The sequence below is a fragment of the Haliotis asinina genome, chromosome 3, assembly GCF_037392515.1.
Source record: "Haliotis asinina isolate JCU_RB_2024 chromosome 3, JCU_Hal_asi_v2, whole genome shotgun sequence".
NCBI lineage: Eukaryota > Metazoa > Mollusca > Gastropoda > Lepetellida > Haliotidae > Haliotis > Haliotis asinina.
Window position 1 is genome coordinate 54,454,263 of NC_090282.1, and position 21,327 is coordinate 54,475,589.

A 21,327-nucleotide genomic window follows, 5' to 3' on the forward strand; every position below is an offset into this window, starting at 1 on the left:
AGAATCAGCATACTATACCAATATTCAATTCCGATACACACCTGTGGTCACCAAATAGTCATATTCCTTCAAAAGGTACAGTACCTTGTTAATAAACGTATCTGTTAGCTCTGAGGAATGTATACTTGTGTCCACTTATTTCACCATGTGATATCTGACGTCACTAGTTGTGAAGAGATGGCATCAGCCTGATCATCTGGGTTATCTGCATCACAACAGATTTTGAGCATTGACCTGATCAACCAATCTCAAATGCAAAGTGAACTAACAGAAAACTTAAACAACGCATGAAAACGTGCCGCCGCGAAACAAAACATACCGAACGCCGTACAAAAACGCATGAAAACGCGCCCAAGTGAAACAAAAACTTACCCAACGTTGTACGAAAGCCCACAAAAACGTACCGGGGCGAAATGAAACTTAACCAACGCCTTACGAAAGTGCACTAAAACCGCACTGAAGCGAAACAAACTAAACCAACTCTATTCGAAAATGAAATAATCCATACCGAAATGGAACCAACGCGAAACTTAACACATGAGTACTGTAACATAATGCGCAGGAAAAAAAAAAAAAAAAAGAAAAACGTACTCAAGTGCATTAACCTGACCCTCAGCCAAACCTACTGGCTGCAAAGTAAACCGAAACTGAAAAGAAAAGAAATAGAACCAAATCCCTAAACAATCGAGATACCTCACTTCAACAAGGTACCTAGCCATTGGTATATGAGCTCAATAAACCAATGCACTTGTTAAATACACGAGCACATGTTTTTTCTAATTTTTCATTTTTCTAATACATACCATTTCTATCCAAACAGGTAATGCCTAATAAATCATGCACATTGCATTATTTCAGGTCATGGCTTCATATCATACGAGTCGCCTCTCACAATGCACTAACAAACCATTTAGTGTATCTTTCACTTCATGTACATTTGTTTTGAATAGATTCCGTATAATCCAGGAACTTGTCAGTATAACATTTTGATATTATTTGGCACTAGCTAACTCTCATTTTGTTTTGTATTTTCATGAATTATCATCCATCTGCATGGGATAATGAACAAGCCAACTCCAAAATCCAGATGTGGAACCAACATGACAGGTACCAGTAGACAGAGCCAAGACACGCCAGATTCCACATCCAGATACCCTTATGCCCTGATGACAACACAAAGAACCTGTGCCCCTATACTAGAGAAACAACAACATACTTAATTCTCATTTATTATTCTACCAGCTTTATGCAATTGTCCATCCACTACGTTTATACCATTGTAACTATCATCTATTATTCTGACAGTTTAATACATTTGTCCATTAACTAAGCTCTACCATTGTCCATCTAAGAAATTTTTTCCCCAAGTTTGGGGACCAAACTTTTTCAAACAGAGGGGAAGTTATCATGGAATAATAATTTATACAAAAATTCATTTATTATCACTACAAGCATTATACATTAGGATTCAGATATTAAGAAAATATACATATAGCATATTTATTTCATCATGATCAGTAGTAGCTTAGAGGAAGATACCAGCTTAAAGCAAGAACTAATTTCATAGATCTACAACTCCACAAGGGTTTAAAATTACAAGTGCATTGTTTAAAGATGTTTGTACATAAATCCTAGCCTGAGATATTCAAAATGCTACGGTTAGACAAACAGTTCATTCTAGACAGTTTAATGAGCTTCCTTGAAGAAAACATATCATTAGTACAACAGTGTGACAACATTTTTAATTAAGGTCATTAAGCCATGGCCCAGTGAAGCACATCTATTGTAATCCAAGCTATTATAATTGACACATCAAAACAGGTTTGGATAGAACTAGCCCAAGCATACAGTAAATGTGCCAGCAGGATTAATGCCACTTAAGATAGGATTAATAGGATTAAGAGCACTCCCCTCTGTCTGGTTATTCCATTAGGTCACACCCCACTCTGTACATTCAGTATTTCATTGGCTATTATAGGGCACACCCATTTTGTATCTTTTAACGAGCCACAACCTTTTTATTGTTTCAAGTTTAGACAAACAGTTCATTCTAGACAGTTTAATGAGCTTCCTTGAAGAAAACATATCATTAGTACAACAGTGTGACAACATTTTTAATTAAGGTCATTAAGCCATGGCCCAGTGAAGCACATCTATTGTAATCCAAGCTATTAGATATAATTGACACATCAAAACAGGTTTGGATAGAACTAGCCCAAGCATACAGTAAATGTGCCAGCAGGATTAATGCCACTTAAGATAGGATTAATAGGATTAAGAGCACTCCCCTCTGTCTGGTTATTCCATTAGGTCACACCCCACTCTGTACATTCAGTATTTCATTGGCTATTATAGGGCACACCCATTTTGTATCTTTTAACGAGCCACAACCTTTTTATTGTTTCAAGTTTAGTTAAATAGTCTCCAATTCCATTTGTGGCTCAGAAGGGTTTAGACTTCCAACTCAGACCAACTCTAGCCCTCAGCCCAGAGGGTTGTACCGACTCTCTGCGGCCACCCTTGTTATTCTATTTCTTGTTAATAAAACTGTCAACAGCTTCTTGTGACTTCGGACTCTTTGCTGAGTTAATTCCCCCAAGCAGACCAGCACGCCAGTTAGATAAGGGATTTGACTGGTACCCTCGTTTGGACCTGAGACCCTTATCATAATAGTTCTCTGACTTCAGTCTCTGTTGTTTCTGACACTTTGTGACCTTGGCTACTTAGTAAAAATATCTGGTATCAGAGTTCTCTGACGTCAGTCTCTGTTGTGTTTGACACCTTGTGACCTTGGCTATTTTCTCACTCTTGATATCTCTAACCAGAGTTAATCCATAATTGTAATATCTTGTCTTATTTCCCTCACATTTCATTCGAGACATCTCACTTCTTTTCTCACTGCAATTTTCAGTCATCAGACTTCGTGAAATCAGTGTTATATTGTACACCTCTAACATTTACAATGAAAGATGGCCAAACATGAGAGTTCAGTCCATGGTAAAGCACAGAAATAAACATCTATTTAAAAACTAATTAAGTTAAGAATTGTGAGAAATGGATTTACTGAGTGTTTATAACTGACCAAACTTGTTTGTCCTAAGGAATGGATACCTGTCCGGTGAAACTAGAGCTGAGAAATGACTTCCTTGAAGCTTGGTGTTGATAAAGTCATCAAACTCCTGGCTCTTGGACCCACTGAGCCAGTGCTTCCAGTCCCCAACCTCACCTGAAACAGTAGGCAAAACTAAGGTTGGGATAGGAGGAAATATTGGACTTCAAGTAGGAATACATAGTCACACCTGTTTACTGCTATATTAGGGCTCCATACCTCAAGGCAAGGATATCTACTGTAATCATGAAGATTATTATCATTATCATTTACTATTCCATACTTTTTTGTACAAAACATACTTCCTAAACCAGTGCTCAGATTCGCTTTAAAAAAATCACCATGGTTCCCACAATCTGCAGTTGATTCCGCAAAAATCACAAGGCTCTAGACCCAATGAAAACGGGATAATAAATCAAAATTAATTACAAAAGTTCAAAGTTTGACAGTAAAAATCTCTGGACCTAATGTTTCCATGATGAAACACATGTAGAAGCTCAATCAATTCTGCTGAGCGGCTTTAGTGGAGAAGTGAGAGACTTCATCCCCTGTAACACTACATTCAGAGAGAAATTCAACAGAATTTAGGGAAGTTCAAACGGCATTCATATTGGAAAAATAAACAAAATACAAAATCAAAATATGAGATGCACACCCTTCAAGGGAATGGTTGGCCTGTGACATGGTATGGTAGGACACGTTCACCACTAATTTTCAGAGATCTGTTTCATATCATATTTGAATATATTTCCCCTTCACATCAAATGGGACCTGTTTGTCAAGATATTGAGATTGTGTAGTCTTACCACTGATATTCAATATTTGGCTTCAGAATCATCCTTAAAATTGCTGAAATGTTCCCATAGCTGCATTTCAGTGGATGAGGGTCTGGTGTGAAATAAAAGAATGTTCTTGATACTTTTTGTATACATTTTTCAAATAGGTCATTGGAAATGTTTGTTGTACATGTGTTATTTAAGATAGACCTATGTTTGAATTCATATAATGTGAACCTTGCACCTTTTTCAACTGAGGTATTGAACTTCTCTGTTTTTTGAGCACAGGTTTCCTGTATTTTGAGAGTCTGTGAGTCATTCCCATAATCAAGGGATCCTCACTCACAGAAGGGACACAACTCTACACAGGTTTATTGCTACCTATGTCCATGCCTATCAATTTAAACTGTAGACAATTTATTTTTCATCTATAGTATCAATCTATTCATCAGTCACATGATGACTGGTAGTTTATTCAAGTCACAGGTAATGAAAATGTGTACCTGACCCAGGTACCTGGATACATATCGTAACCCTAATCAAAGTATCAAAATAACAGCTAAAACATTAATGCAAAGAAATGATATATTTTGGCAAATGACAACATGAAATAGGGGTAAAGTAAATGCGAAAACAGCAACAAATGTAAATTCAGATATCATCACCAACTGATTCATATTAAACATACTACCACAGTAAAACCTATAACAGTGAACATATCACATACACACATAGCAACTTTCAGTGTGTCACATATAGACAATTCTACAGGAGGTCTCATTACATTTGAATTCTATGACATGAATGGTCAGATACCATGGGAAGGTCATGAATTTCATAGAATTCGTATGTAATGAGACCAAGCATGGATTGTATTTATTACCCATGCCTTGCATGTATTAAATTGACAACATAGCGTATTTTTGTCACAGAGAGGTTGTGGAAGAGGTTTGACCTCTTGTACACTATTTGTATGATGCCACACTGTAATGACATCACTACCTCATTAACCAACGTCACAATGCATATTGTCATCGCCTCGTACAGTCTTCTGCTGTGAACTACTCAGTAGAAATCCATCTCTTGATCTGCATTTGCTTCACTCAGCTAATATCACTGGTGGAGAGATTCTGTTTATGTTTTTCAACAGATATAATGTCTCATTTCAACAATTAAACGGTGACATGACAATATTCGCAATGTTTACATTCCCAAAATGCATATTTGGTGTAGAATGAATGGATTCACATGTTTGTTATGAATGAAAAAGTAATTATGCCAGAACGAGACCTAATTGAGAGTTCATCACTTATCCAAGCAAATCATTAGAATCTCAGATCAATGTCCTTACGACTTATGTCACACAGGTATGATGTACAAAATTAACATGCAACCAACTATACGTTGACCATAAGGGTAACAAATTACTGGACATACCACACTCCTACTGACAGCCCTATGTTACAGGATATACCACCACGCTCCTACTGACAGCCCTATGTTACAGGATATACCACCACGCTCCTACTGACAGCCCTATGTTACTGGATATACCACCACACTCCTACTGACAGCCCTATGTTACAGGATATACCACCACTCTCCTACTGACAGCCCTATGTTACAGGATATACCATCACGCTCCTACTCACAGCCCTATGTTACAGGATATACCACCACACTCCTACTGACAGCCCTGTGTTACTGGACATACAATACTCCTCTTGGAAGTCCTATGTTACAGGATATACCATCACACTCCTACTGACAGCCCTATGTTACAGGATATACCACCACACTCCTACTGTCAGCCCTATGTTACAGGATATACCACCACACTCCTACTGACAGCCCTATGTTACAGGATATACCACCACTCTCCTACTGACAGCCCTATGTTACAGGATATACCACCACACTCCTACTGACAGCCCTATGTTACAGGATATACCACCACTCTCCTACTGACAGCCCTATGTTACAGGATATACCACCACACTCCTACTGACAGCCCTATGTTACTGGACATACAATACTCCTCTTGGAAGTCCTATGTTACTGGATATACCATCACACTCCTACTGACAGCCCTATGTTACAGGATATACCACCACACTCCGACTGTCAGCCCTATGTTACAGGATATAGCACCACGCTCCTACTGACAGCCCTATGTTACAGGATATACCACCATACTCCTACTGACAGCCCTATGTTACAGGATATACCACCACGCTCCTACTGACAGCCCTATGTTACAGGATATACCACCACACTCCTACTGACAGCCCTATGTTACTGGACATACAACACTCCTCTTGGAAGTCCTATGTTACAGGATATACCACCACACTCCTACTGACAGCCCTATGTTACAGGATATACCACCACACTCCTACTGACAGCCCTATGTTACAGGATATACCACCACACTCCTACTGTCAGCCCTATGTTACAGGATATACCATCACGCTCCTACTGACAGCCTATGTTACTGGACATACAACACTCCTCTTGGAAGTCCTATGTTACAGGATATACCACCACACTCCTACTGACAGCCCTATGTTACAGGATATACCATCACACTCCTACTGACAGCCCTATGTTACAGGATATACCACCACACTCCTACTGTCAGCCCTATGTTACAGGATATACCATCACACTCCTACTGACAGCCCTATGTTACAGGATATACCACCACACTCCTACTGACAGCCCAATGTTACAGGATATACCACCACACTCCTACTGTCAGCCCTATGTTACAGGATATACCACCACCCTCCTACTGACAGCCCTATGTTACAGGATATACCACCATACTCCTACTGACAGCCCTATGTTACAGGATATACCACCACACTCCTACTGACAGCCCTATGTTACAGGATATACCATCACACTCCTACTGACAGCCTATGTTACTGGACATACAACACTCCTCTTGGAAGTCCTATGTTACAGGATATACCACCACACTCCTACTGACAGCCCTATGTTACAAGATATACCATCACGCTCCTACTGACAGCCCTATGTTACAGGATATACCACCATACTCCTACTGACAGCCCTATGTTACAGGATATACCACCACACTCCTACTGACAGCCCTATGTTACAAGATATACCATCACGCTCCTACTGACAGCCCTATGTTACAGGATATACCACCATACTCCTACTGACAGCCCTATGTTACAGGATATACCATCACACTCCTACTGACAGCCTATGTTACTGGACATACAACACTCCTCTTGGAAGTCCTATGTTACAGGATATACCACCACACTCCTACTGACAGCCCTATGTTACAAGATATACCATCACGCTCCTACTGACAGCCCTATGTTACAGGATATACCACCACACTCCTACTGACAGCCCTATGTTACAGGATATACCACCACACTCCTACTGACAGCCCTATGTTACTGGATATACCATCACACTCCTACTGACAGCCCTATGTTACAGGATATACCACCACACTCCTACTGACAGCCCTATGTTACAGGATATACCATCACACTCCTACTGACAGCGTATGTTACTGGACATACAACACTCCTCTTGGAAGTCCTATGTTACAGGATATACCACCACACTCCTACTGACAGCCCTATGTTACAAGATATACCATCACGCTCCTACTGACAGCCCTATGTTACAGGATATACCACCACACTCCTACTGACAGCCCTATGTTACAGGATATACCACCATACTCCTACTGACAGCCCTATGTTACAGGATATACCACCACACTCCTACTGACAGCCCTATGTTACAGGATATACCACCATACTCCTACTGACAGCCCTATGTTACAGGATGTACCATCACACTCCTACTGACAGCCCTATGTTACAGGATATACCACCACACTCCTACTGACAGCCCTATGTTACAGGATATACCATCACACTCCTACTGACAGCCCTATGTTACAGGATATACCATCACACTCCTACTGACAGCCTATGTTACTGGTCATACAACACTCCTCTTGGAAGTCCTATGTTACAGGATATACCAGCACACTCCTACTGTCAGCCCTATGTTACAGGATATACCACCACACTCCTACTGAGAGCCCTATGTTACAGGATATACCACCACACTCCTACTGACAGCCCTATGTTACTGGATATACCATCACGCTCCTACTGACAGCCCTATGTTACAGGATATACCATCACACTCCTACTGACAGCCTATGTTACTGGACATACAACACTCCTCTTGGAAGTCCTATGTTACAGGATATACCAGCACACTCCTACTGTCAGCCCTATGTTACAGGATATACCATCACACTCCTACTGACAGCCCTATGTTACAGGATATACCACCACACTCCTACTGACAGCCCTATGTTACAGGATATACCACCATACTCCTACTGACAGCCCTATGTTACAGGATATACCACCACACTCCTACTGACAGCCCTATGTTACAGGATATACCACCATACTCCTACTGACAGCCCTATGTTACAGGATATACCATCACACTCCTACTGACAGCCCTATGTTACAGGATATACCACCACACTCCTACTGACAGCCCTATGTTACTGGACATACAATACTCCTCTTGGAAGTCCTATGTTACAAGATATATCACCACACTCCTGCCAACAATCCTATTTTACTACACATAGGACTGTTTCCTTTTTGCATATTCTTCTCCATATACTCTTACTACTGGTTGTCTTACTAGCAATACCTCACATTGATGTTATCTATGTTTTACAGCTATATATCATATATATCTGCTTTCTGTATGGTAAGCTAAATATATTTGTCATAGGTAAGTGCAATTTTAGAACACGATTAAAAAGTGTAATCTATTGTGAATCCTAAGTCAAAATTTCATTGTGTTAAATAACTAATTGATACACTCAGTACAAGCATCAAGCATAAGTAAGATTGTGATCATACAGCAATCTAAAATGTGAAAAGAATTCCCTCACCTTTCCTGTACATAATTTCTTTTCCACATTTGTAATAAGCCACAAGCTTGTTATCAAGCTGTTCTTTTGCAGCTTTCATAGCACTGAACTTTGTGTTTTGGGCAATTTCATTTATGACATGTTCAGCAACATTCACTTCCAGGAAGTCAGCTAGGTTCTTTATTTCAGTGACTGGGTCCTGAAAAAAAAACAGTCAGTAATAGGAGAGATATAGCATGACAACCATTTGTGGGAAAGGTATGACAACCATTAGTGTGAGCGATATGACCACCTACAGTGGGAAAGATATGACAACCCCTAGTGAGAGAGATAACAACCCCTAGTGAGAGAGACATGACAACCTATAGCAGGAGATATATCCCAAACACTAGTGAGAGACATGACAATCACTAGCGGGAAAGATATGACAATCTCTAGTGGGAGACATATGACAACCCTTAGCATGAGAGATATGACAGTCGCTGGTAGGAGAAATATTACAGCCACTAGTGAGTGAGTGAGTTTAGTTTTACGCCATACTCAGCAATATTCCAGCCATATGGCGGCCAGACAATCCAGTGATCAACATCATTAGCATCAAACTGCGCAATTGGGAACCAATGACATGTCAACCAACCCGATGCCCTTAACCGCCTCTTACGAAAAGCATAATCGCCTTTCATGGCAAGCCTGGGTTGCTGAAGGCCTATTCTATCTCGGGACCCTCACAGGTCGACAACCACTAGTGGGAGAGATATGACAACCTATAGTGGGAGAGATATGACAACCTTTAGTGGGAGAGATATGCCAACCCCTAGTGTGAGAGATATGACAGTCACTGGTAGAAGAGATATGACAGCCACTAGTGGGAGAGATATGACAACCTCTAATGGGAGAGACATGACAACCTATAGTGGGAGAGATATGACAACCTGTAGTGGGAGAGATATGACAACCTATAGTGGGAGGGATATGATAGTCGCTGGTAGGAGATATATGACAACCTCTAGTGAGAGAGACATGACAACCTACAGTGGAAGTGATATGACAACCTACAGTGGGAGAGATATGACAATTGCTGGTAGAGGAGATATGACAACCTATAGTGGGAGAGATATGACAACACATAAGAGTGTTTATTCTCCAAACCAGCTCAATATTTGCAGTTTAATTTAATCTATTGGATCTCCGTATTATTTTATTGTGCAAGGCAGATCTAGTGGCACGATGGCAACTACAGTCTTGGCAACTACTCTTCCCATGTTATGAAAACATGGATCTTACAAACTCTGCATCTCTTGGGAACTACCTCAGTTGGTCAGTCACATTGACAGTGTCTTAGTATATTGAGATCAGCTACAAAATGTCGAACTTACTCACACAGTGACTAAATATTTGCTTATATGAACTTGTGGCTATTCTGAGTGGTCATTAGCATCAGGTAAATTCATAGAATGCTGTACATTTAAACTATCTGTCAAGACAAAAATAAGCCTATGACATTCCGGATGTAAATTTCTCTTGTACTGCTCAAGACAGGATACTAAAGCACTGCCATGCTCTCTCTGACTGTTCCAAGTATTTGTTGAAACACTGAGTTGAAGATTACATGGTCAGCTGTATGTATTTGTTCTAGTGAATTCCCAGCAAACTGAAAGTAGTCTGTATGTGTTCACTTCATTTCAAGAATGCAGTGTCTTGAAAGCCATGAAAATCGTGAAAATGTCATTCATATGCTTATTAAGGTCAGTTTTGTTGTCATGTGACCAGCACCTCATCCACTGAAAAGATGCACGTGGTGTAAACTAAATATGAAACAATTATTCCAGTATGAATGCTGCAGGATGTGAAGCGGATGGAAACTGTCACAGTCCACTCCATGAAATGTTTTTGTCAGCCAGAGAGTGCCACTATGTAGCATCAATGATGAACATTCAACCATCATTCATATCAACACATGACCCATTCTCACATTTAAACTTACAGCTTAAGGTTCATTTCTTTTCTTCATTGTTGCATATGACAGCACAACAAACGTGGCCATGGTAAAACAGCTATTTGTTATTTCAGTTGAGAACAACTATGTTGTAGACATATGGACTACAGACAGTATCAGCTAGTAAAGGTAACTGTTGCTCAATAGGTATGATCTAATCTTTGAAGTTGGGGATTCTTTAGCATACACAGTGAAAGTCTCTCAAATACTTAAAGCCCAAATAGGCACGCCAAATATAGTTTTGACTGTGACAATTTTTCCTTATCACTGGATTAAATACAAGCCTGATACTGTATGATGGAAGAATGTAAGGGAGAGGAAACTGTTTGTACACTCATCTGTTACCTGTTTCATGTCTTCATAATTGATCACGAGAAGTGGTCGTTCCGGATGCTTGACCTTCATGGCAGACCAGTTGATGATATGCTCCCACCAGGAGTTAAAAGGAACTGAAAATAAGACCAGCAGCACTAACTGATTTGCCGATACTATTGTTACTATTATCACAGGCCCCTTTTTCATTATACAATAGCATATTTCAACTTGATCGATATGAACAGGGTTTATATCATTGTTTTACTGGCCTAGAAACTAAAACTAAGTTTCAGCTGCTAAAAAGCTTTGCACTGACACCTATAATAGAGTGGAGAGACTTTGCACTGACACCTACAGTAGAATGGAGAGATTTTACACTGACACCTACAGTAGAGTGGAGAGACTATGTACTGACACCTATAATAGAGCGGAGAGACATTGCACTGACACCTATAATAGAGTGGAGAGACATTGCACTGACACCTATAATAGAGTGGAGAGACTTTGCACTGACACCTACAGTAGAGTTGAGAGACTATGTACTTACACCTACAGTAGAGTGGAGTGACTATGCACTGACACCTATAGTAGAGAGGAGAGACTTTGCACTGACACCTATAGTAGAGTGGAGAGACTATGTACTGACACCTACAGTAGAGTGGAAAGACTATGTACTGACACCTACAGTAGAGCGGAGAAACTATGTACTGACACCTACAGTAGAGTTGAGAGACAATGTACTGACACCTACAGTAGAGTGGAGAGACTATGCACTGACACCTATAGTAGAGAGGAGAGACTTTGCACTGACACCTACAGCAGAGCGGACAGACCGTGTAGTGAGAGTAGAATGGAACATATTAACAATGACATATGTTCACATGTTATCAATAACAGCACTATACCCACCTTTTCCTTCAAGAAATAATGGAACAAAGTCACTGAACTGTCCTTCATATTCAAGTGGTTTCAATTGAGAAAGATGATTATAATATGAAACACAAATGTCTTTTGGGTCACGAACCAAGTACACTATCTTACAGCCCAGCTCAAAGGTTTCCTTTTGGAGTTCCTGGGGGTATCTGTGAGTTGTCAGTGTTCTGGGTGATGCCTGTTTAGCAATATGATCCAAAGGCATAAAATCTGTTATATGACCTTCCATGACTTCCTTAATCACTGTTGAGTTTCCTGATCTCAGCATGGTTACAATCTCCCAAATCCAGTGGAATCCTGTACAAAACATATTGATCAAGTTAACAACATTCAAATTGCTTTCATGCTCACAGCAGAAATTTGTATCAATCAGTTGAGAAAAGTCACAATCGGTCACCATTAAATGTTTTCCCTGTTAACGTTCATATGAGACCTAATTTTGGTCTAGCAATTAACACTACTGAGACACTCCGACATAAATCTGGAAATAGTCTTTGCTTTCAGATAAGGTCTTACCAGATTTGGGGTATGAACAAATATAGACATCATCAGATCTGGTTTTCATTGTCCTGAGGGAATACCAGTGGTCAGGTGACCCAGAAGGAGTCAGGTATCGTCCATCCACATCCTTCATGGTCAATGAACACCCACCAGCATCTGGGAACTTGACTAAGCTCATTGTTTCAATGGTACCAACCGAATGCCAGTTTTCCTACAATGTGAAACCAATAAAACTGAGATTAGTCATTATTTTAAAACCTGCTGAAAAGAAGGTATGTCCAGAATACTGGCCCTGCAGCACGCCTTCCTGTAAAGCTATGTACAGCTTGAATACTGAGAATAACATGTTATTATGTTTGTTTAAGGCAGCAGTCTTCAAGGTAACATGAATTGTCTACCATTGTCATCATCACAACTTGAAATCAACCCATAATAGTTACGATAAACCCTGGATCACAATCAGAGGGAAGGTGACTAAGCAAAGGAAGGTGTCTAAGCTTGGAAATGCAATTTCGCACATCACATTGCTGCATGTTGTACTGGATTAATGGTGTAAACGTAAGTTGGTGGGCTATTCAACAAGAAAAGAATTTAAGCTCTTGCTGTTGTGTACTACAAAAGTGTTGAGGACATATGTTAACCAACCACATTTTGGTTCATAGCCCTCTAAAACTAATCTTTTGCTGTCTCAGGAGAACAGTCATGAAAAGAAGCTTTGAATACATTATTTAAAGGTCCATAATTTATGGTTTCAACCTGGTGGTCTAACACTGCCACTAATAGCACCTGTAAGATCATTTTGCTACTATTTGTAAAGGAATGGGCTACTATGGTAAAGGATGGAGGACATAACTTTAAGACAATGTTTATATGCATACATGTAAACCAAATGGAGCATGTTGATTCATATCTTCAACCTAAACAAATAGAAAGGGAACAGAGGATGCCCATCAAATGTCTGTTGTGGTTCTAGTCTGGTATTAATAAAGGAACTCAGTAGTGCAAACATGTTTTAATTTCCTATGAGTGGATGGTATGATGATTGATCTAACTGGATTCTAAGTCTGTGTTTTGTACCTTGGTATTGCATCATGTTATCATGTCATGGAATAATACAAGTCTGAACTATGGTACACAGAAAATATTGGTTTGTATTTATGCAACAATGAAGTTGTATCCTCAAAACTGCAAGAGCCATCCATAGTTGTTTAGGCAACTAAACTGCATTACACTATAATAAATACACCCTTGTTGGAAATGCTGGAAATGCATGGAAAATGCTTTCTGGCTTCAATACCAATGTAATGCATTTGACACAAGATGAAAGCACATATATGATACATGTACAACTCTACCTATTTGAACATCAAAGTGGAAAGTATGATTTCCTCCTTCATTACACTTTTTGAGTAAAATGAGAGTTTATGTGAAATATTGCCATTTGTTAATTATATTAACCCATGTTTCAACTTGAGTCACCCAGTTCCCAGATGACAGGTTTATTTGTGAGATTTCTGGATACTTTGATAGTGACAAAAGTTTATTGTCCTCTTTAAATCTGTTGAGTGTTCAGTACATTGGACATATGCACATCTTCATGCTATTAAAACTAAACACCATATCTACCTGAATATTGTTTAATTTTCAGCCTTTACACACAGTATCTGCTTTCCATTGAAACTGAAAAGTGACCATTTGTCACAAATATGACAGAGCCATAGTGCCAGTATTTATTGTTTAATTTGTGCGTTATTTTACATATAAAGTTTTGAGGATAAATGAGTCTGCAAACCACAGTTTTGTAATAAGCTATCATGACAACTTGTCAGGTACTGACCTGAAGGTTATAGGGAATACACTACTCAGCACATTTCATGGTTTAAGCTGTTTAATCATGGAAATAGAGAAAGGTGGGAATGCCAACTTCAAATTTCGCTGTTTAGGTTGAGGTATGCATGGCGTACAGAAATTTAGGTAGTTTACTTCTGTTTGGCATTTGACAGCTAGCGCTAACACCAGCAGTTATATGTAATGCAAATTTCGGGGGTAGGGGGAGTGCATTTGTCATCACGTGCTGACTCCTGTTTAAGTATGGGTAGGTTGGCTTTTTAACTTTTTTATTGTGTTTTGGTGTATTATTTTGCAATTATTCTGTTGAAATTTCAGCCATTTCAATAATAGAGTCAATAATAGAGCTATGGGGTTAACAGATCAGGGTAAATTTGGGTTGGTAGGCCCCAGGAGGTAAACGGTCTATCCTCTTATAGTGCAATATCCATGTCTAACTGAATATCTCACCAGTGATGTATTTTTGTATTTTGCATGTAGTGAAGTGCAATATATCCTTACCTAAATGAATTGCATCTGATGAAATGATTCAAATCTGTATATACACTTGACAGTTTCAGATTGAAGGTACATATTTCTTTTTGACAAGTATGTTATTGAATACAAATGAAAATGTTAGCAAACATTCACAATTTAAATCATATTGTAATAATCCTGACATCATACAGATGACACATTCAGTTGCAAATGTCACAAAGTTGACGTATATGCAAGGTTCGAAATAACCCCCTGGCCTGTCACACGAAATAGGCCAGTAAATCTCTGAAGTCAGTTGCAGTGTCATTTTGTAACATTCCTCTCTCTCTGTGACTTAATCATAAAGTTTTAAATCCACCAAGATTGAACCTGATAGAATAGATGTGTTTGTTTTCTTATTTGTTCTTTAATGCTTTGAGTCATTTTGTAATCGATTGTTTTCATTGTACATTTATACTCTGAGTTAGAGAATTATTAAGTGGTCTAGTAACTTTCACATATATAGTTTATAAGCTAGCTCATCTGGCTAGGGAAGTCTGGAAACTCTTTCAGACCCAGTATATAAGTGAGATACATAACTGTCTCATAACTCTCTCATTCTCCACCAAGCCTTTGTTTCAGTTTACCAACTGCTCTCTCTGCTAAGACCTTGTTCCAGTGTACCAACAGCTCTCTCTCCCTTTCAACACCAAGCCCTTGTTTCAGTGTACCAACTGCTCTCTCTGCTAAGCGCATGTTCTACTGTACCAACAGCTGTCTCTACCAAGCCCATATTTCCGAGTACCAACAGCTCTCCATGCCAAGCCCTTGTTTCACTGTACCAACAGCTCTCCATGCCAAGCCCTTGTTTCACTATATCAACAGCTCTCTCTAACAAGCCAATGTTTCACTGTTTTCACTCTCTCTTGCAAGCCCTTGTTTCACCATACCAACAACTCTCTCTGCCAAGCCAATGTTTCACCATACAAACAACTCTATCTAACAAGCCAATGTTTCACCATATCAACAACTCTATCTAACAAGCCCTTGTTTCACCATACCAACAACTCTATCTGCCAAGCCAATGTTTCACTATACCAACAACCCTCTCTACTAAGCCCTTGTTTCACTATACCAACAACTCTCCCTGCCAAGCCAATGTTTCACTATACCAACAACCCTCTCTACCAAGCCCTTGTTTCACTGTTTTCACTCTCTCTGCCAAGCCATTGGAAGATGGATAATGTGGGGCAGTAGTGCCATGTTACACAAGATAATGCTGCATAAATTCTTGAAATTGTACAGAAACAAAATCTGTGCCATTAACACTTGAGGTAAACCATGTTTAGCAAAGATTCTTGTAAAGTGTGACACTGTAGGTGTAGCAGTAGAAGTATTAGAAGCAGTCAAGGTTCTGAAGATGTAAGTAACTGGTTGCTCTCATCCATCACTTAGTTTATGAGCCAAAATGAAACCATATGGTGAATCACTGCATTGCAGCAGCAATGGCTTGTTTAAGGCAAGTTAGCTGATTGCAAGAAATCTTTAGAGGAGTCAAAAACTGGCTGCCGGATCACTGTCCAAGTCCAGGGGGTACCCTTCTACTATAAATCATACATCACAGACAGGGTATTTGGTAGGTTTGGCAAGAATCATCAATGGTAGTACTGAAGCAAAGCCAAATAAAAGTAGCAAGCCATTTTTTTAGTCTTACCCTGACAAGTTACAAAGCTTCAAATTTCGATGGTATTGAGGGTTTGCCCCATCCTTTTCACTGATAATAATGTGGCAAAGTTCAGAGACTGACTGAAGACCTGGTGCATCTTGTACTGCTGAGAGTTTCTTGTCCATTGGTCTTGGACCTTCCTTATCCAACTTATGTCCAAGATACTCAACAGGAACTGCCATTTCTCTTTCTGTAGTCTCAGTCCAGTATCATGTAACAGTTGCAAAGTGATGCTGATCATCAAAGTCTGTGCCATACCATCTTGGTAAACAGCAGTCCTTGCAAGACATTGTCCAATGAAAAAGAGCTAGTGCTGAGCTACACCAAATGGGAGACACATATTGTGCTTAAACAAACTTTTGCGAGTACTCATGAGAAAATATTTCCTTGATTCTTTGGAAATTGCTGATGAGCATGAGTAAAGTCAAGCTTTGTGTACTTTCGAGGTTCAGTCAGTTTAGACCACAAATCTTCAAGTACGTCACAATTATCAAACTTTTCTTCAGAGACACTGTGAATTTTCTGTCTTCGGTTGTTAGGAGTATCTTTGTTGCTTGTAGCCTTGGGATTAGAACTTCCATGTATAGACAGATTTTTCTTCATATGACCTGTGGTGTGTCCACAGTTATGACACTTCTGATTCTTCATATAACAACTGTTAGCATTACGATAGTCATCTCCACACTTGTAACATAATTTCCTGGTGCTGCATGGTAGTCAGCCTGGACAAATGGGCCTTCTTTCTGACCTATTCACAGTAGTAGCACTTGCAAAACTTCACATATTCCCATGAAAATAATCCAGATTGCTGTTAGCAATTTCAACTGCTTGAGCCATTCTTAACAGTGTAGTGAAGCTAAAGTCAACTTGAAACAGTAACGTCCTTTGAATATTCTCATCAGAAACTCCACATGCAAGCCCATCTAGAAGCACAGTGTATAAAGCAGCACGGAAGTATTTACTTAACTTCTATGCTACATATACCACTACTGACTCACAAGGCTTCCTATAGTGGGCATCACACGGCAAACTAAACTCCAAGAAAGCATGTTGTCAAAATCAAGCTTGAGAGCGTGAACATTCCACAACTCAAATTTCACAATTGTGAAACTGTTGTCAAGAAATAGGATTGGTCTCTATTTTCACCAACTTTGCCATCAAATTGTCATGAGATGCTGTGGTTATCTGGTCAACTGCACCAAAGGATACATGGCACTTGGATGACACGAAGCTTAGATATGTGTTTGATGTGTGGAAATGCGAACTTGACAACTTTTAAAATCTTACCATGTCTTGTAAAACTTCAGTTTGTCTTGCAAAGGTTGCTTATCTCTTGTGTTAATTTACTTTCAATGTAAGAAAGCTTCAGAAGGTTTAGAATTGAAACAGTTATTCAACAAATCTTGGTCATTACATGATTTACCTGAAGGCAAGTATGACTGTAGCAATATACACAGTGTTTAAAACTCCCAAATTCTAAGCCAGACAGCTGGAATGGTAACTTAAAAATTACCAGTCAGGACACAAACATGCCAGTCTGGTTTTCAGCTATAAACAACAACACAGAAATCATGTTTCTGAGTACTTTACTGCATGTATTGTAATGTCAAGGCTAAGTTTGGCCTTGTATGTTGTACATTTTGCCCCACAATCAAGATCAGAGAAAAATGAATCCAGTCTAGTTAGCATGGTCATTGTCATTTTTCTGAGCGGCAGCAGCAAGGACATCATCACTTGCACTTGGATGCTGCAGAAACACAATAACATCCTTCAGAGTTGTTAGGGGTAAAGAAAACTAACGGACCACCAGGCAAGCAGCTCTTGAAATTTGACCATCCAATATGAAAACAAACCGTTCAGGACAGTCAGGCAGGCTGGAATTTTAAATGCTAGCATTCTTTGACTGGTACATGACAATACCATTCAACACAACATTTTTCTACATCTTATTTTCAATTCTGCTGGTCACAAGATTATGTTCCAACAAGTTGCACCAGAGCTCCCAACAAATTGTTGTGATTTGTAATCAACTTCTTGGGAACATCAAACAGACTGGACCACTGTCATATGTTTAAAGGTCACATGCAACCAAAAAATCAAACATAATTAAAACATAATTATCACTTATTCATGACATATAATATACATTTCTGCTTGTAAAAAAAACAAATAAACAAAATTATAAGCGTACAATCGTGATTCAAAAGTGAAATATTTTGTACTTGGGCTTACTTCCCTTGAAACGAAGCCGTCGGGAGACCGAACCCAGTCATCGCAGATGGTTATGCACTCAAGTGTAACAACAACTTCCGATTGGCTGGTTCATTTGCTGATATGCTGAGGGCTCATTTTGTGTACAGAAAGATGATCTGTTTGATGGGCATTTTAGAAGTATGGTCAGTCACAAGAACTTAAGATTCTGTATGGATAACCACTTCTTTTATTGTACTTGATACATCGTTTCAGTATGGATTCATATATCGCTGTCAAACAAAATCTGAACACTAGAAGACGTTGTTATCCATAAAGAATTTATATAGAGATGTTGGGTTTTGTAAAAACATGTCCTTTGAATTTGCATTCGATCCAATCAAAAATCATCTCAGTAGAGATGGTGAACTACTGCGTAGCTGGAAAGTGTCATTCGTCAAAGTACAAAGCAGGACTATTTTGTTTATGGCGTATAGCCTGATAGGTGTTAAGTTCAAATTGCATGTGGTCAATGACTGAAGCTGTGTATTGCATACTGTCTTTAGCAGACAGGCAGGCAGACATATAGGTGTGAAAACACCAGACATTGAGCTTTCCCTGTGACAGACACTGCTTACCACGATCAACAAGTTTGTTTGTGTAACGAGTAGATTATTTACTATCTATTGTACACATCCAAGATTAGACTATTGCTCATGACCTCATACTCCAGGCATGCATACTATTTCTTGCTGGCTTTTTTTTAATCGCATTTTTTTTCAACTTTATAGGTTGAATTGGCATTTTTTATTTTTTTCGGTAAGTGCATACCGAAAGGTATCAGAATCTGCAAAGTTGTGTTTTACGTTGCATGTGACCTTTAAGAGTAATGGCTGTTGAATCAACATGATCATCCTGAAAAAAAAGAACAATTTGAATCCATGGCGAAACATATCCATAAAATATTTTACTTTCTTATTACTCAATATGCTTCTAAAATGCCGGTCAAACAGATCATCTCACACACAATGAGACCATGGGGTATCAGTAAATGAACCAACCTACCTACCTACCTACCTACCTATTGCTCTTTGACAATACCTATAATGTTCTACACTTGTTTTTTCACAACCAGCAGTGTATATCTTATGTCATGAATAAGTGATATTTGTTCTTTTGGTTGCATGTGATCTTTAATGAAAATAGGAGTATGCAGAACCATGTTGAATTGGGCTGTTCAGTCTGTGCAAATTGTTTTCTCCAGCTTTTCATGATTCACCCTGAAGTTTAAGACTATTTTAGATTTCAGTTTTGTTGCCAACTGGTTCGGCATTGCAAACAGCAAAGAAGCAATAACGCCTCCACATGCAATAATGGTGCTCTAGATCATTGCTAAATCGAACATATCACCGGCAACAAAATACTGACTGATAAAATAGCACGATGGATGAAAGGAACGTGAAGTTATATTTTGAACATCAATAGTATTTGGGTAAACCTATTGTATATATTTTATTAACGCTTCGCAGCATTGTCGCTGATCTGTACAGGAGTAGCCTCCCTTGAGATCAACTCCCTCTGCTTTCCATCTAGCACCTTGAATGGTGGCACGCTTGCAAACGGACATCATATTTCCTAGCCCACCTGACAGGTTCATTGGCCCAAATTGTGTTATTTTTTTCACCATAGATTAGTACCTACTTAATCTAAATGTATTAGGAGTTAGGCAGTATATATATATATTTCTATAAGAGCGACAGCATGCTGCTGTTGCACCTGGTACTGGTGTATATACCCATGACCCTCGATCAGTAGTTGTTAAGATTATCTTCACACTGTAAACGAAAGACGGTGAAACGGTCAAAACTATCTTTCTATTAAGCTGCAAAGCCAAAACTGCGAAATACCAATGAGACACTAAATGCCATGGACGTACGGTAGTTCATATGAATAAACTCGTATTCCAGCCAAGGCCTACATCGAGCACACCTTGGTATAGTGCGAAGTGGTCTAGTTATATGCTGGACTAGGACGTACGGGTGAGTTTTACCTGAGGTTTAATTCTCTTGGCTTGTTTCCCTCTTCTTCGATTGAATCCGTTATCTGATGTCTGTTACAAAGTATGAGTCCATGTACTAATACACACGGTTGACACGTGCAATGTCAACCGAGCAAATCAAGGAGCTTTTCTTGTTTACACTTTGCATGAAACGCACCCCCTGCGAAAGCTAAAATTAGATCCCATCACGTGACTTCTCGCCACGCCCATGTCTTGTAGTTCAGCCAGCTGACCGTCGTGTTCCTGTGTGGCACTAGAATGCTGTGGCTCATATATAGAAATACGTGTAGTGCCAAAAAAGCTAACTCCATATATATTTAGATTAAGTAGGTACCAATCGATAGTGGAAGAAATACCACCAACCGGGCCAATATGGGTTGGGAAATATGATCTGCGTTTGCATGCGTGCCACCAGTCTTGTTATATTGTTGCTTGCAGTCGCCTCAATA

At 39.3% G+C, this 21,327-nt stretch overlaps 2 protein-coding genes across 3 annotated transcripts in view; one reads left to right on the forward strand and one right to left on the reverse strand.

The window, feature by feature from the left end:
• Positions 1-770: 770 nt before the first annotated feature.
• On the reverse strand, positions 771-21,069 carry LOC137278175 (sulfotransferase 1B1-like). Its single transcript, XM_067810368.1, has 6 exons — positions 20,870-21,069; positions 12,615-12,810; positions 12,075-12,395; positions 11,196-11,299; positions 8,876-9,053; positions 771-3,226 (listed from the first exon to the last, which is right to left on the reverse strand). Exons 2-6 carry the CDS (start codon positions 12,775-12,777, stop codon positions 3,072-3,074), a joined length of 921 nt encoding a protein of 306 aa, XP_067666469.1. The 5' UTR covers positions 12,778-12,810; positions 20,870-21,069; the 3' UTR covers positions 771-3,071.
• LOC137278174 (NAD-capped RNA hydrolase NUDT12-like) overlaps positions 20,640-21,327 on the forward strand; it is a 31,065-nt gene continuing 30,377 nt past the window's right edge. Inside the window, exon 1 of one of the 2 annotated variants that reach the window (XM_067810367.1) lies at positions 20,640-20,858. The gene's annotated coding sequence lies outside the window, so the exon portion shown is untranslated. The remainder of the gene's footprint in view (positions 20,859-21,327) is intronic. The other variant, XM_067810364.1, reaches the window with a different exon arrangement.